The sequence below is a fragment of the Myotis nattereri genome (assembly GCF_964212035.1).
Source record: "Myotis nattereri genome assembly, chromosome: 9".
Taxonomy (NCBI): domain Eukaryota; kingdom Metazoa; phylum Chordata; class Mammalia; order Chiroptera; family Vespertilionidae; genus Myotis; species Myotis nattereri.
Window position 1 is genome coordinate 41786089 of NC_138084.1, and position 14379 is coordinate 41800467.

At 43.4% G+C, this 14379-nt stretch overlaps 1 protein-coding gene across 6 annotated transcripts in view; it reads right to left on the reverse strand.

Moving 5' to 3' along the window:
• Window positions 1-14379, reverse strand: part of STIM1 (stromal interaction molecule 1) — a 213052-nt gene that overhangs the window by 19347 nt on the left and 179326 nt on the right. For all 6 annotated transcript variants that reach the window (XM_081098656.1, XM_081098657.1, XM_081098658.1 and 3 more), the window contains exons 5-6: window positions 13835-13950; window positions 4475-4652 (exon numbers count right to left, since the gene is read on the reverse strand). In XM_081098656.1, the coding sequence (XP_080954782.1) occupies window positions 4475-4652; window positions 13835-13950 (294 nt within the window). The remainder of the gene's footprint in view (window positions 1-4474; window positions 4653-13834; window positions 13951-14379) is intronic.

Consider the following 14379-nt stretch of genomic DNA (forward strand, 5'->3'; position numbering starts at 1 on the left):
TTGACCCCTAAAGGGGTTGCGACCCACAGGTTGAGAACCGCTGCTCTAAGGTGTCTGACATGCTAAAATTATAACAACGATTAGTTTACAAGATATTTCACATTTGCCTCCCTGCAGATAATGATATATTGTATCATTATCAGTCTAAAACAGGTGTGGATATAAAGGCTTGGAGAGGGGAAGTAACTGCAGATAGAAGTGAGAATAGAATTCCAGTCTGTATGATTTAAAATTCCATAGTTACTCCCCTTATACAAGGGTGTCTGGAAGGTTCAATATAAATGTAAATACCCTGAAAGCTAGACCAAAGATCCAGAGAAAGCTTAATGGCTGAGTTATAAATGAGGTGGGGAGATTTAAGGAAGGTGAGAAAGGAACCATTGAGCTGTCCAACCAATGTTTGGACTCCTGAGTACCTGTTACCAGAAACACAGAAAAATTAAATTCTTACCAAAGGGGCTAGGGAGAGCTTGGGAAAGCTCCCTGCTTCTCATAGGCCTGAGTTTCCTTCCTCAGTATCTTCCATGGTGGGTAAGATCTCAAAAGCATCAGTTATTATGAAAATATATCCTTCTCCCCATCCATACATTTCCTCCGTTCACTGGCAAAATCTTCCAACCATCCAAGTAAGCCTGCTTCCTTCCTTCCTTCCATCTTTCTTCCACATATCTATTTATATTCATTCATTCATTCACTCACCAAGTACTTTCAGGTGTCTACTAAATGTCAAGCCCTGTGCCAAGCCCTAGAAATATGGAAATGAATTAAAAAAAAAAAACAGTCCCTGCCACTGAGGCATTCATTATCTAATCTAATTTAGACAAATAGATAACTGTACACAATGTGGTAAGTTCTACAATAGGTAGACATACAAGGTGTTGTGAGAGCCCAAAGGATGGAGTGATTAACTCCACCTGAAAGAGTCAGGAAAGGCAAAGCATCGGCTAGCACCCAGCAGAAAGAGTAAGATTTGCTAATCCCTCTGGAAGAGGGAAAGGACTTAACCCAGGGGTGGGAAAACTTTTTGACTCGAGGGCCACAGTGGGTTCTTAAACTGGACCGGAGGGCCGGAACAAAAGCATGGATGGAGTGTTTGTGTGAACTAATATAAATTCAAAGTAAACATCATTACATAAAAGGGTACGGTCTTTTTTTTTTTTTAGTTTTATTCATTTCAAACGGGCCAGATCCGGCCCGCGGGCCATAGTTTGCCCACAGCTGACTTAACCACTATTAGGTCTTCTTACCTTAGTAAGAACCACCGAGTTACCAGTAGACCAGGATAGAAGGGAAAAATGGTGATGAAGAAGACAAGTGATGCATGGCTTAAACTGGAGGTACAGCAGAAAAAGCACAGGCTACAGAACACACAGGGCCACAGAGAACACTGACCACTGAGTTAAGTAGGTGAAACAGAAGAGACAGAAACAGAATTCAACCTTTAAAAAATCCCAAGTCCAGATTGGTCATCAATATCTGAAACCTCAAAAGATGTGGTGGGTTAAGTGGGAAGGGAAGAGGAAGAAATGTCTAGGCTGCTCTCCTACTGCTGACAAGCTGCAGTCTTCTGCCCGTTTTGTTCACCAAGAAAGGGAGTGGAACCTTTTCAAAGTACACACCAGGTGGCACTAAAGCATAACTAAAACAAATCAGAGGCGCCATTTCCTGCCCCCATATCCTTCTCAGGTTGAATACCCTCCTTTATTGTATTCCTTCAAGACACAACTGCCTAAAATTACACCATTAGAGATTCAATTCTTCATGGAAATATTATCCTTGCTGAAAGCAGCCTCTTGAGAAAAGCCTATGGTAGATCTGTCTTCATATAATAGGGAGCTCCTTTAAAGTAGAATCAAAACTGACCCACTTGTATAGTCTTAACAGGATCTAGAAGAGATGAAAATCAATAAATACTATTGGGAGCAGAAATTGAGCAAATAAAATGTACTATCATGCCTTGCCCCACTCCATCTCCTCCAAAGAAGACTGAGCATCTTGAAGGCAGCAATCAGTTAGCATTACAAGTAAGAAAACTGCACAGCTTTACTGCAAGCCCTGGCTCTAAGCCAGTGGTTCTCAACCTTCCTAATGCCGCGACCCTTTAATACAGTTCCTCATGTTGTAATGACCCCCAATTTCATTGTTACAAATTGAACATAATTAAAGCATAGTGATTAATCACAAAACCAATATGTAATTATATATGTGTTTTCCGATGGTCTTAGGCAACCCCTGTGAAAGGGTCATTCGACCCCCAAAGGGGTCATGACCCACAGGTTGAGAACCGCTGCTCTAAGCAGTTATGTGACTATGGACAAATCTGTTCCCTATACTGAGCCTGTTTCTTCGTTTTTAAATGGGAATCAAAATTCCTGCCTGCCTCAAAGAATTATCTTGAAACCCAATAAAATCCTAACTGGAATGTGCATGTAGCATTACATTTATCTACCCAAAATATCAGGAACTTTGAAAAAAAAAAAAAAAAAGCTCTATGTTGGCTGGCAGTGTAGGCCTATTAAATAAGGAGTGAGGAGGTGGCATGTAGCTCTGGACACTGTCAGAAAAGGATGCATGTGTGCACATGTGTAATCCCATCTCTGGGGGTATGTGCATTTGTTTCTCTGAGTGCCACAGTGGTCATTTAGCTCTGTAGGCCGTAGGGAGCAGGGAGGGCTGGGAGCTTAGTTTTATCCCCAAACTTGGAATGTCTCCTAGTTTTCATTCCAAAGGCCTAGATTCGTTGCCTTTGGAATGAAAACAGTACATGTTTTTCAGACAAAGGAAGAATGGGGACTGCCCGGACAGCAGCATTTAGCCCCAATTGGCAAAGGGCTCAGGATCAAGGGGTCCACTAAAGTAGCCAGGACTCAGCTCAGAGATAAAACTCCTCCTTTTACCCCTAGAAACCTGGCTCATGGGAATGAATCTGATAGGATTGCTTTTACTGAGGCAGTACCCTGAGGGTGTCAAAATTCCTAGCTCACTATTTACTGATATGTGAACCCAAGCAAGGCACTAACCCTCTCTAAGCTTTCATTTCTTCAACTCTAAGTAAGGATAATAATAGTACACCGTGTTGTGATTATTAATAACAATAATGCATTTAAGTGCTTAACAATACCTAACTCACAAGAAATCCTTTCCTTATCCCTCCAAAGAAAATAGTATCTATCATTAAAAAATAACAAAAAAGAGCCAGACTTCATTTCCTTTTACATGGATTCCTACAAAGACTTCCCAACTAGACTCCCTAGTCTGCAGAGTAATTTTCTAAAAGACAGTCTTACCTCTTCTCAAAAGCAAAACAAACAAACAAGTAACTGCATTGACTCTCTGTTGCCTTTTGAATCCTACTAAAGTTCTCCATATGAGTCTTAAGGCACCAGGGGTCTGGCCTCACTACACATTCAACTTTAACTATTGGGACCTCTCTACCCATCTTTCAAGGCCACCTTCTCAGCATCCACATAATTCATCCCCTGCCTCTGTGCTCTTTCAGTCCTTAGAGTTATCATCCCATAAGCTGGCATTGAATCACTGCACTAAGTGTGTGCTCACTGCTCCTTCTCATGTGTGAGTTTTGTTGCCCCAGGAGCAGCGAATTCCTTACAATTCCCAGCACAGTCCTGGTTCCTAGATATTAGGAAGTACTTACTTAGATCAGTGGTTCTCAACCTTCCTAATGCCATGACCCTTTAATACAGTTCCTCATGTTGTGGTGACCCCCAATTTCATTGTTACAAATTGAACATAATTAAAGCATAGTGATTAATCACAAAAACAATATGTAATTATATATGTGTTTTCCGATGGTCTTAGGCGACCCCTGTGAAAGGGTCGGTTGAGAACCGCTGACTTAGATCGATTGGTACCCTTTTTCCACAACTATCTCTTCAACAGTAGTTTTAAGCCAAGTTTTATTTAGACAGAATTCCAGACTATCAGAGCTGGGCCGTTAATATTCTCCTAGTTTGACATCTTCATATTACTGATGAGGAAATAAGTCCTAGAAGGGAAAGGGATTTACCCAAAGTCATACAAGAAGTGAGTATTTATGAGATTTGGAAGGTAGTAGGAAGACAGACTTGTGAGGCTTTTCTGGAGAATAGTGAAGAACAATTCACTGTATCTATTTCTGAGGGAAAGGAAGCAAAGGTAGGGCAAAGCATAGAATGACCCCTTAGCAAGGCATCCCACCAGGGAAGCTGAAGACTTCTGACAGCCACATATTTCTTCCTCTGAAGCTCAGAGAGAAAATAGATAGAAATTAAGTTTCTGCCCTGGGGAAGATTACTTGCCCATGCAACTGGAATGGCAAGAACCCGGACCTTCAATGCAGTTTTGGAAGGATGGCACAGCCTTGGCAACCATGTCAATGTGGTCCCAGGGACCAGGTAGCCCACAACCCAAGTAGAAACAGGAGGCTCCCAGGAGCTGGCAACACTGGGGCTGTGGAGAAGGGGCAGGGCCGTACCTTTCCTGAAGGTCATGCAGACTCTGCTCAGCTCGGTGTAACCCCTCCAGATCCTTCATCATCTTCTTCATGTGCTCCTTGGAGTAACGGTTCTGGATATAAGCAAACCAGCAGCCACCAACACCAATAACAATAGACACCACCAGCATGAAGTCCTTGAGGTGATTATGGCGGGTCACTGCCAGAGAGAAAAGGCATAGTTAAGTCAGGCTGCCCACTGCACACTTAGCCTCGCAGAGTCCACTGCATCCCCTCCTCCATGAAGCCTTCATTTCTGTTCTTAGACACACACTTGTCACATACTATCACAGTAAGCTCTGTGCCTATTTCTCTGCCTAGTCAAGGACTAGTTTGGAAAGGATGAGAGGCCTTAAAGCAACACTGGAAACCTATTAAATCATGCTTCCCTAATATGCAGTGAAGAGGAGAGCACTAGTGTCTTCTCAATACATGCCAGCCATCCGTGGTCTGCAGTTTTGGTCCATGTGCCCAGATGCAGTGGCTTCCATTCTACAGGGTAAGCATGCTAGGGTGCATGAGCAGATAGAAGGGGATGGCTGGCAAGGGTATAAAAGCCAAGTTGCTTAGAGCTTGTGATCTGGCTGGGGAACTGAATTACCACAGGAGTTGGGTCTCCTGGATTACTAAGCTATTATATATACAAGGGGCAAAGTCCAAATCAGGTAAAAAAATATCTGTAAGTCTCATCTATGGAGAGCTTTTCTAGGCTGTGGCTCAATCCACAGACCGGGTAGAACAGGAGTAGCTCAAGCGATTGGTATGTATAAAACAGTCCACATGCCAGGAATAGAGGGGCAGAGCTACCTGCTGAGAATGCCTGGCAGCAATTCGGTGAAGCAGCCAGGGCCCCAGCCACCACCTTGGATTCAGAGTAATCATCAGTCTCCAGAGCAAAACTGAAAAGCTAATCAAGGAATAACAGAAGATGAGAGCAAAAGCCATGTCCTAAGAATTAAGCCAACCAGAAGAGGGGCACTCCTGGAGCCTGACATTGTTCCTACTATATTAGATCTGGGCCCAGGGCCAAAGTGGAGGAGACCTGAAAGAGACACCTAAGGAGAAGAGGGCTGCTGCTGTACTCAATTTGGGATAGAGTAGCTGTGGGCTCAGAGGACCCCAGATGTGGGGGTCAGGGAAGGAAAGAAAGAGGGAATGACCTCCTGTGCACAGCAGGTTACCCTCAGGTTGAGGAGAGGAAAGCAGGACTGACAGGATCCCAGGAAAGGAGCTAATGGGAATCCAAAAGGTCCCAGGTAGAGTCACCAAGCTGAGGTAGGGTCTAGACAGCAGAAAAAGACACATGAAAATGAGGCCCAGATCGAGAAAAAGGGTGATATTCATAGTTCCTCACTGAAAGGCTGAGCAGCAGGACATGGGGAGGGTGTGGGATCAAAGGCAGATTAGCACATTCTATTTCCATCCAAGGGAGAGTTACTAGGTCTGGGATGGGACCGGTGTCCTTTACATGTTTATGCCAGATTCTCACAGAGAAAACTAAGGGTCCTCTAGCAGCCAGCCATCTTCTAGCCGCCAGGCAAGCCTACACTTCCATCCATACTCAAGTTCTCATGCTCCTCTCGTCAGGTCCCAAGAAGAGCGATCTCTGCAGCATAGTGAGCTGCCTTTCTTTCCAGAACACACCAGCCTCCTACACAGTCTCCTATTTGTTAAGGACTGTTAACCTTGGCTTTCCAGGGTTTCTCAATTCCAGGGATTCTCAATTCTATACTCCTACAGAAAGTCAAAGGTATTCTTGCTCAAGATTCCATGCAACCAGCACCTCGAACACTTCAGATTTTTAAGGTGGGCATGCAGACTGGGTGCCTATCTATTCTACTCAGTCCCTTATTTAACCTTGTCCAGATCAATTTGGAACAAGATGCTATTATTTTTTCCAGCTTCACAGTCTCATCCAAGTCATGAATACGAATGGCCAGGACGAAGGATAGGATCTAAGGCAGGGGTGGGCAACCTTTTTGTGAGTGCGTGCCAAAACCAGCAAAATCTCTGACTCAAAATTCTTCTGCGTGCCAACCCTAATTTTTTGAGAACATGTTATGCCTACTTAATATCTCTTAAGGTGTACCTATGTGAAGAACCGTGAAGAAATAATAAAATTCATTCGAGTGACAAAAACACAGTATATGATGATGAAAAATACATTTTTTTTAATGTATACATGTACACTGATAGTCCGACAGAAAACTTTATGACTCCGTTTGATATTATCAGTGGGACTTCTGCTGCTGCATCACTGATGACAGAAATTTTACATCAGGTTTATATTACGTGACCTTCAGAGATATACATGAGCTACTACTTTCATCCGTCAGACTACTCCTATTATGAGACTTAACAAAATTCATCACTGAGAACAAAGATTCACAAGCGTATGTGGATGAAAACATGGAGAATAACGCTGTTGCAAAGTTTTTTAAACAGAAAAAATTTTCTGGAATGGCATTCCAAGTTCTCAATAGTTCGTTTTCGACACTTCCCTCTGGTACTCCTGTCTCTAATCGCTTTTTTTCAATGTTTTCCAAGTCAACTCTAAGGTCAATAAATTTCTGCTTCCAAATTGAGCTACTCTGAAATTCAATCAACTGCATTTAAAGTCAGCCATGTCTATCCATGAAAACATTTGTAAGTTTAGTTCCTCCAGTTTCATGCTGTCTGGAAACCTCATGAATTTTGCTGTCTCTTCCAGTTCTCTGAATTTCGCAAATCTTGAGAAGAACTGCTCAATAGTTGACTCAATGATGTTTAAAAACAGATTTCGAAGGCTTTCACAGTCTGTTCTGTCATCTTTTGGGAGGTCTTTGATGTGCCTCTTGAGGTTTGGGAAACATCTAAATCTCTCACCATCCACATCCCTCTTAAAGACTTCCAGTTTCTTTTCAAAAGCCTTTATGTAACCAAACATAACATCAAGTGTCTTGCCAGTTCCTTGTAATGTAACATTTAAGTCATTCAAATGTTCACAAAAATTGTAAATGGAAGATTATAAGAGAGGGTTTCGCGAGCCAGCAAGTTACTGGCGTGCCATGTTTGGCACGCATGCCAGGGGTTGCCCACCCCTGATCTAAGGTAATACTGTTCCACCTATCAGTACTTGCTGGATCTCTTCAACCAGTTTTGACTTTACTTAAATGTAAAGCATCCACCCCATACTTACATCCTTCTGCCTTCTCAAACGCAGAGGTGAAGCTCAACTATGCTATCTGTCACATTCCATGAGCCACCAAGTGTGGTGGGAAGAAAACGAGTCTAATATGGCTGATTTACTCTGTGGCCCTTGATTGTTACTTGTCTGTACATCAGTGCCTAGCACAGCACCGACTAACACACAGAGGCCCTCAATAAATATTTGTGGGACTGAGTTGTTACTGATCAGCCTCAAATATGATATCTCCCTCTCCTTAATCCATATAAGGAACTAAAATAGAGCAAATATACAATGTATCAGATATTTATATTCACCATCTCTAATTCTCACAACTACTCTCTAAGGTAGAGTATTAGTAGTCTCATTCTATAGACCAGAAAACTGTGGCTCATAGGAGCAATGACTTGCTGGAGTTCACAAAAAGTGGCAGAGCTAGGATTCAAATCCAGCTGTGCCTGATTGCATGGTCTTTCTGCTACACCCACTTTGTCATGACAACTTTCATACTCATGCAGCAGTTATTGTTTCCACTTTGTTACATACAAATATCTCTCACCATGGAGAGGCCTATATCTCCTGATCTAGCCAAAATGTGACTTAAGGGTTCCAAGGCCCCAGTTTTCCCTTCAAATAACATCTTGGGAGCTGACTGTGGCCTAGCCATCAGGACAGACCTTTAAAAGGTTAAACATAAGGCCTCATGTAGAGAAATTCTGCCATCAAAGAAAGCATCCTACACCAAGTAATAGGAAGTCTAGGTTTTATGCTGTCCTCTTCCCCAATTTGTTATGAAATTCACTTCCCCCATCTGGATCTCAGCCTCCTCAGCTGTAAAATGCGTTATATAGAATTGCTAAAGAGATCAAATGTGTATTTGTAAATGAACGCTTAGAGATGTTTTGGAAACATTCAGATGGACTTATCCAATAGATAATTAGGAATGTGGATGTGGGATTTGAGGAAGAGATGGAGGCTGGAAGGCTGATATGAGAATTGTCAGGTCCCTTCAGAGGAGCCCTGACCTGAACCCCAGAGTCCTAAATAAATCTAAGATGGTTAATTTTATGTTAACTTGACTGGGAAAACATTATTTCTGGGTGTATCTGTGAGGTTGTCTTCTTAAGAGATTAACATTTGAATTGGTAGACTGAGCATCATCCATTCATCCTCAGGCTGCTGAGGGCCTGAATAGAACCAAAGGTGGTGGAAGAGTGGATTTGCTCTCTCAGCTTGAATTGAGACATCCTCTTACATCAGTGCTCCTGGTTCTCGGGTTTTGGGACTCAGACAGGGATTTACACCATCAGCCCTCTGATTCTCTGGCCTTTGGACTCAAACTTACACCATCATCTCCCTTGATTCTCAAGCCTTTAGAATTGGGCTGAATTACACCACTGGCTTTCCTGGTTCTCCAGCTTGCCAATGGCAGATCATGGGTCTCTTGGCATTCACAATTACGTGATTTATTAAATTCCTATAATAAATCTCCTCTTATTCATATCTATATACATATCCTATTGGCTCTGTTACTCTGTTGAACCCTGAATAATACAGAATCTATAAATTATTGTGTCAGAAAAAGAGGGGGAAATACAGAAATCAAGTTCTAGTCTATGCCTAACTAATGATGTTCTTCTTTTCATCATAATCCTACTCTCATTCTTCAGTTCCTACAACCTACCTTCCCAGCCCAGCACAGTCCACAGAGATCCTTCCATTCCTCTTCTCTGAACTAGGATCCCTGATCAACCCTCTCTTTGGACAGGTAAACATGACTTATCTCTAACTATCTCAGGGACTATCTTGTATGTTTTTCAGCTTTCATGTGAGTCACTTCTTTCTGATAGTCTGTGGGTTCCTCAGGACCAAGCACAAAACTAATTTATCTTTGTAGCTCCATATGTAGCATTGAGCCTGACCAGAGCAAGTGCTCAGCAAAGGCGGTAAGAAGAGGTTTTAGTCTGAAAAGGGGGGAGGGGCTGTATAATATAAAGTGCATGTGAAGGGCAAATACCAGCTCCTGGGACATGAAGAATATGGCCAGCTATCTTACACAGCCCCTACACAAGCTCAGCTCTCAGCATCCACCTCGCACCCAGAGAACATAGCCTGGGCAGAGAGACGATGGAGTTTTCATGAGAACAGATGTGGCTGGCCAAATGAACAAAGCTAACCCAGGGAAGCTGGCTGAGACCTGAGAACCCAGAGGGTGGCAAAATTCCTAGCCTGAGTGCTGTAAATAGATTTTAGCAAAATGAGGTCAACTGTTCACACAATCAGGCCTAAGGCAGCATAGGAGAGTGTAAACTAATTAGATGCTGACATGTCAACAGAGTTAGGGGTAATGGTGAAAATTTTCAAGGTTCCAGTTATCACTGAGAAGTGAGCCTCTAATCATTATCACTTTCTGGAATTCCCTCTCCCAATCTACTGCCCACAATACCCTGCCCCAAGCAGCTATAGATATTCATTCCTACCTGCTGAAATATGTGCTAAGAATTTCTTTTGTCATTTACATAGCCTCCTGTGTTGAGGTGTCTGTTTAACCTGGAACAGCTATTCCTGGGCCCACCTCCCTTCTGGTTATAGCCCTAAAAGTGCTCTAATTGCCTCACCTATCCAGAGATGCTCCACAGGTAGCAGTTCTCACAACCAAGCTGGAAAGGATTTTCTCCCAACTCCCCTCAGTCCTGTAGCTCTGGCAAGGCCCAGCCTCTTTCTGTATATCTTCTAGAATACATCACTTGACACCTACTTCTTGCTGGGCCTTTGCTAAGTGCTGATGACAGATGAACAAAGCTATTTCTACTCCCGGGGAGTTCCCAGTTTAAATGGTATCAGACAGGGAAACAGAATTTTATAAAGGAGTCAGGTACAAAGGGCTATGGCTTCCCAGAGGAGAGTAAGAGGGAAGGATTGCGAATACCTGGGAAGAGGCTAGAAAGGCATTCTGAAGAAGGCTGAAGGGTGAGTTGGAACATAACAGAAAGGAGAAAGAAGGTAAAGATAGAGCTGACAGACCAGAGCAAGCTTTGCCAGAGAGGCAGCCACTCCTGCTTACCAAGGACTCTTCCCTATTATCTGAGTCACTGAAGAAGGAAGACAGGTGTAGTGTTGTCTTTTCCTCTCCACAACTTCCCCAACCCCAACAATTGCTTGGCAGGCCTCTCCCTGTACCCTTCTCAATACTCCTGCTGAAGCACCAAGGGCACAGTAGTCCCTAGCCAAGGACTGACCAGAGCAGACATACTGTACTGTACACTGAAAATAGTAGCTACCATTTGTTTAGAAGAAACTGGGACATATAGCACCTTGGGAATATACTCAAGGTCACAAAACATCTGAGTGACGGAGCCAGTTTACTTGATTTCAAAGCTGGAACTTTTTATATAATAATTTGTTTCCTCTACACAAGTAGAGGGTGGGATTACAGAGTAGAAAAGAGCAATGAAATATAAATTAAAGACCTGGGTTTGAGTCATGGCTCTGCCATTTAAATGCTGAATGAACTCTAAACACTCACCTCATCTCTCTGAGCCTCATTTTCTCTGAGAAATTATCTGCAGAGAAGAAAAAGCCCCCTCAACGAATGATCTGCTGCCAGAGTGAGACATCAGCTTAGGCCTCCAACTGGACACTGCCTTGGGCATTGGTTTCTCAGATTATACCTAACACCTGGCTACTGGCACAGTTAGGGCAGCCCCACATGGGCCTCCAAGCCTAGAGCCAACTTTGCAGGGTGGAAAAGTCTGTAAAGAGCCATGTGCTGCTCTGTGGCCACATGGGGAAGACTGAGATGTCATCTACTATCAGCAAATGGACTCTGAGGTGACCCTCTGCTGAGCCAGTATAATCCCTTTCCCTCTTTCTAAGCTTTGAAGCTGCTGTGAGTAGATGGATCATGTTCACTCAGCAGACCCTCCTGGCTACTGCACAAACAATCTCTGCTTTTAAGATTTCTCACACCTCAGACCAACAGCAGGCTTTTCATTAAGGTAGCCATGGCTGGCAGTTGTAACTGGCCCAGGTTCTCTGGAGTATTTATCTACTACATGCCTTATGATGAGGCGTGAGAACCACAGCCCTAAGAACTCACCAGGTGAAGAACACAGGTCAGAGCTAGCATAGGCCCTCATTCTAAATCCTGCATGGGCACTGGACAGAGAACAGCACTGGACTAGAGGTTTCAGTCCATGTTCAGATGAGAACACAAAGCCTAGAGTGACACAGATCAAGGGATTCTTTGCGGGACCCCACCAGGCAGGGCCCCACCCTTGCAGAGTCTCCTGGCAAAGAGCTTCCTAGTATTTTCCTCAAATTTCAGCTGGCAATTTTCAAAAATGTTCTTTAACAAGCCTCAGTAGGCAAGGATAAAAACAATATTTTCCATCAGGACAGCTGCTGGATTCTAAAATCTTAGTTCCCAGGAGTATACCCAGCTCTATCTGAGTCCTTGAGTGAGAGAACCAGGAACAGCCTTACTGACCAAGCCCATTTTACAGGTGAGGAAATCTAAGTGTAGGCAGGAGAACTGAATTGCCAAAGGTCACTTGATAAACCAAGGGCCACAGAATTCCTAAAGGAAAAGGATATAGATAGTAGTAGGAACAGGCCTCCTGTCTTTTACACAGGACCCTATCAGCCAAAGGGTTTCCCCAAAAAATTATAGAATGTAGCAGCTGGAATCTTAAGGATCCATTAGCTCAATTGTTTCATGATACAAATCAGAAAACACATCCCGAGAAAAGTGACCTATACAAGGTCACACCGTGAGTGGCAGTTTTTAAAAGAGACCAATGTGCTTTCCTAAACTTAAGTTCTCTATATAAAAGTCCAGGAGTTACAAGAAAATCTAGAGGGCCCTGGCTGGTTTTTCTCAGTGGTTAGATCGTCAGCCCATGGACCAAAGGGTCTCGGGTCCAATTCCCGGCCAATGGCATGCACCTAGGTTGCAGGTTTGTCCCTAGCCCCTGTTGGGGCGCATGCAGGAGGCAACCAATCGATGTGTCTCTCTCACACAGATGTTTCTCTCCCTCCTTCTAAAAAATCAATGGGAAAAAAAATACCCTCAGGTTATGTTTTTAAAAAGAATCTAGATGTACATAGTGATGGTGACTGAGATATAATTCATACACCCTAAAATTCACTCTTTTAAAATGTGCAATTCAATGGTTTTAGCATATTTACAAGGTTATACAACTATCAGCACAATTAATTTTAAAACATTATCATTACTCCATAAAGAAATCACATACCCATTAGCAGTCACTTCCCATTTCCCACCCTACATGCCAGCTGCTTCTCTGGACTAGTCCTTGGCTCTATAGCGTTCTGCTGTTGGCATCCTCAACTGACGCCAACAGATCTCAAAGGGTGGGGAGTGAACCCTAAGAGCCTGTTTGATCAAGGCTAACCTTCTAAGAAATATTTGTTTCCCCTGAGTTCACTTAGAATAAGAAAAAGGATGTCAGACTTGCAGATCTTCAGGAGCTGGACCACCTAATTCTCTCGACTAACTCCTGGCAGAAGAGAACACCCTTCCTTAGGCCTGAGTGTGTCTCTATTGCTTCAGTGAAAGCCTACTTAGTCCTCTTTGGTTGTCCAAGAACACACATGTTCAACAATTACTTCATACATTCTGCACACCTACAGTGAGAGCAGGGAGAAGCGAAATAGCATTCAACCCTTATCGGTTACTTTTATCCCTGAGCATAACTTTCATATTTTAGCCTTTGTGTTGCTCCTCAGGTTGTTTCCTCCACCACAATGCCCTCTCTGGCCACCTGAATGAAATACAGCCCTACCCCTCCTTACAGGCAGAGCTCACATGCCACCTCTTTTATAGTATGCCTCCTCCACCCCTCCTCTGGAATTCAGAAGCACTGTGTACCTCTCTAGAACGTTCATTTTATCCCCTTAGGGCAGAATATGATTCATCCAGGTCTTCCTACAGTTTCCAGCACAGCACTGGCACAAAGCAGATGTTTCATTAATGTATTTAATGAATAGATGTTGATATCTGGCTGGACTAAAATGTAAAACCATTTAATATCTCAACAGCAGCAGGAAATGTGGAGGCAGGTGTGCCCAGGAGACCCAGGACCTCAGCCCAGCCACCCCAACAGCCTTGGGTTCCATGGCACACCAGCAGCCCTTCTCTCCACAAGACTCACAGAGAGGAGGCCCGAAGAGCACTGTGTCCAGGGCCTTCAGCTGCAGCTTCTGCCGATGGCTCCGGTCTGTCATCTTTAGCACAGTCCCTGTCATGGTGGTGTTGGTTACAGCAAGCCTGTTGAAGCAAAGAGTAGGCATTCAGTTCCCTGCCAGCAAAGCTAGGAAGGATCCTGGTAAAACTCTCACTTCTTCCAGGAACACTTCCATGACTCCTAGCACCTGGTGGCTGTTCCCTTCTGCATGCTAGAATACAGAGTTTATACCAGTGATGGCGAACCTATGACACGCGTGTCAGAGGTGACACGCGAACTTATTTTTTTGGTTGATTTTTCTTTGTTAAATGGCATTTAAGTATATAAAATAAATATCAAAAATATAAATCTTTGTTTTACTATGGTTGCAAATATCAAAAAATTTCTATATGTGACACAGCACCAGAGTTAAGTTAGGGTTTTTCAAAATGCTGACACGCTGAGCTCAAAAGGTTCGCCATCACTGGTCTATACCGATGGATCTCAGTGGTGGATATGCAGAAACACATAAC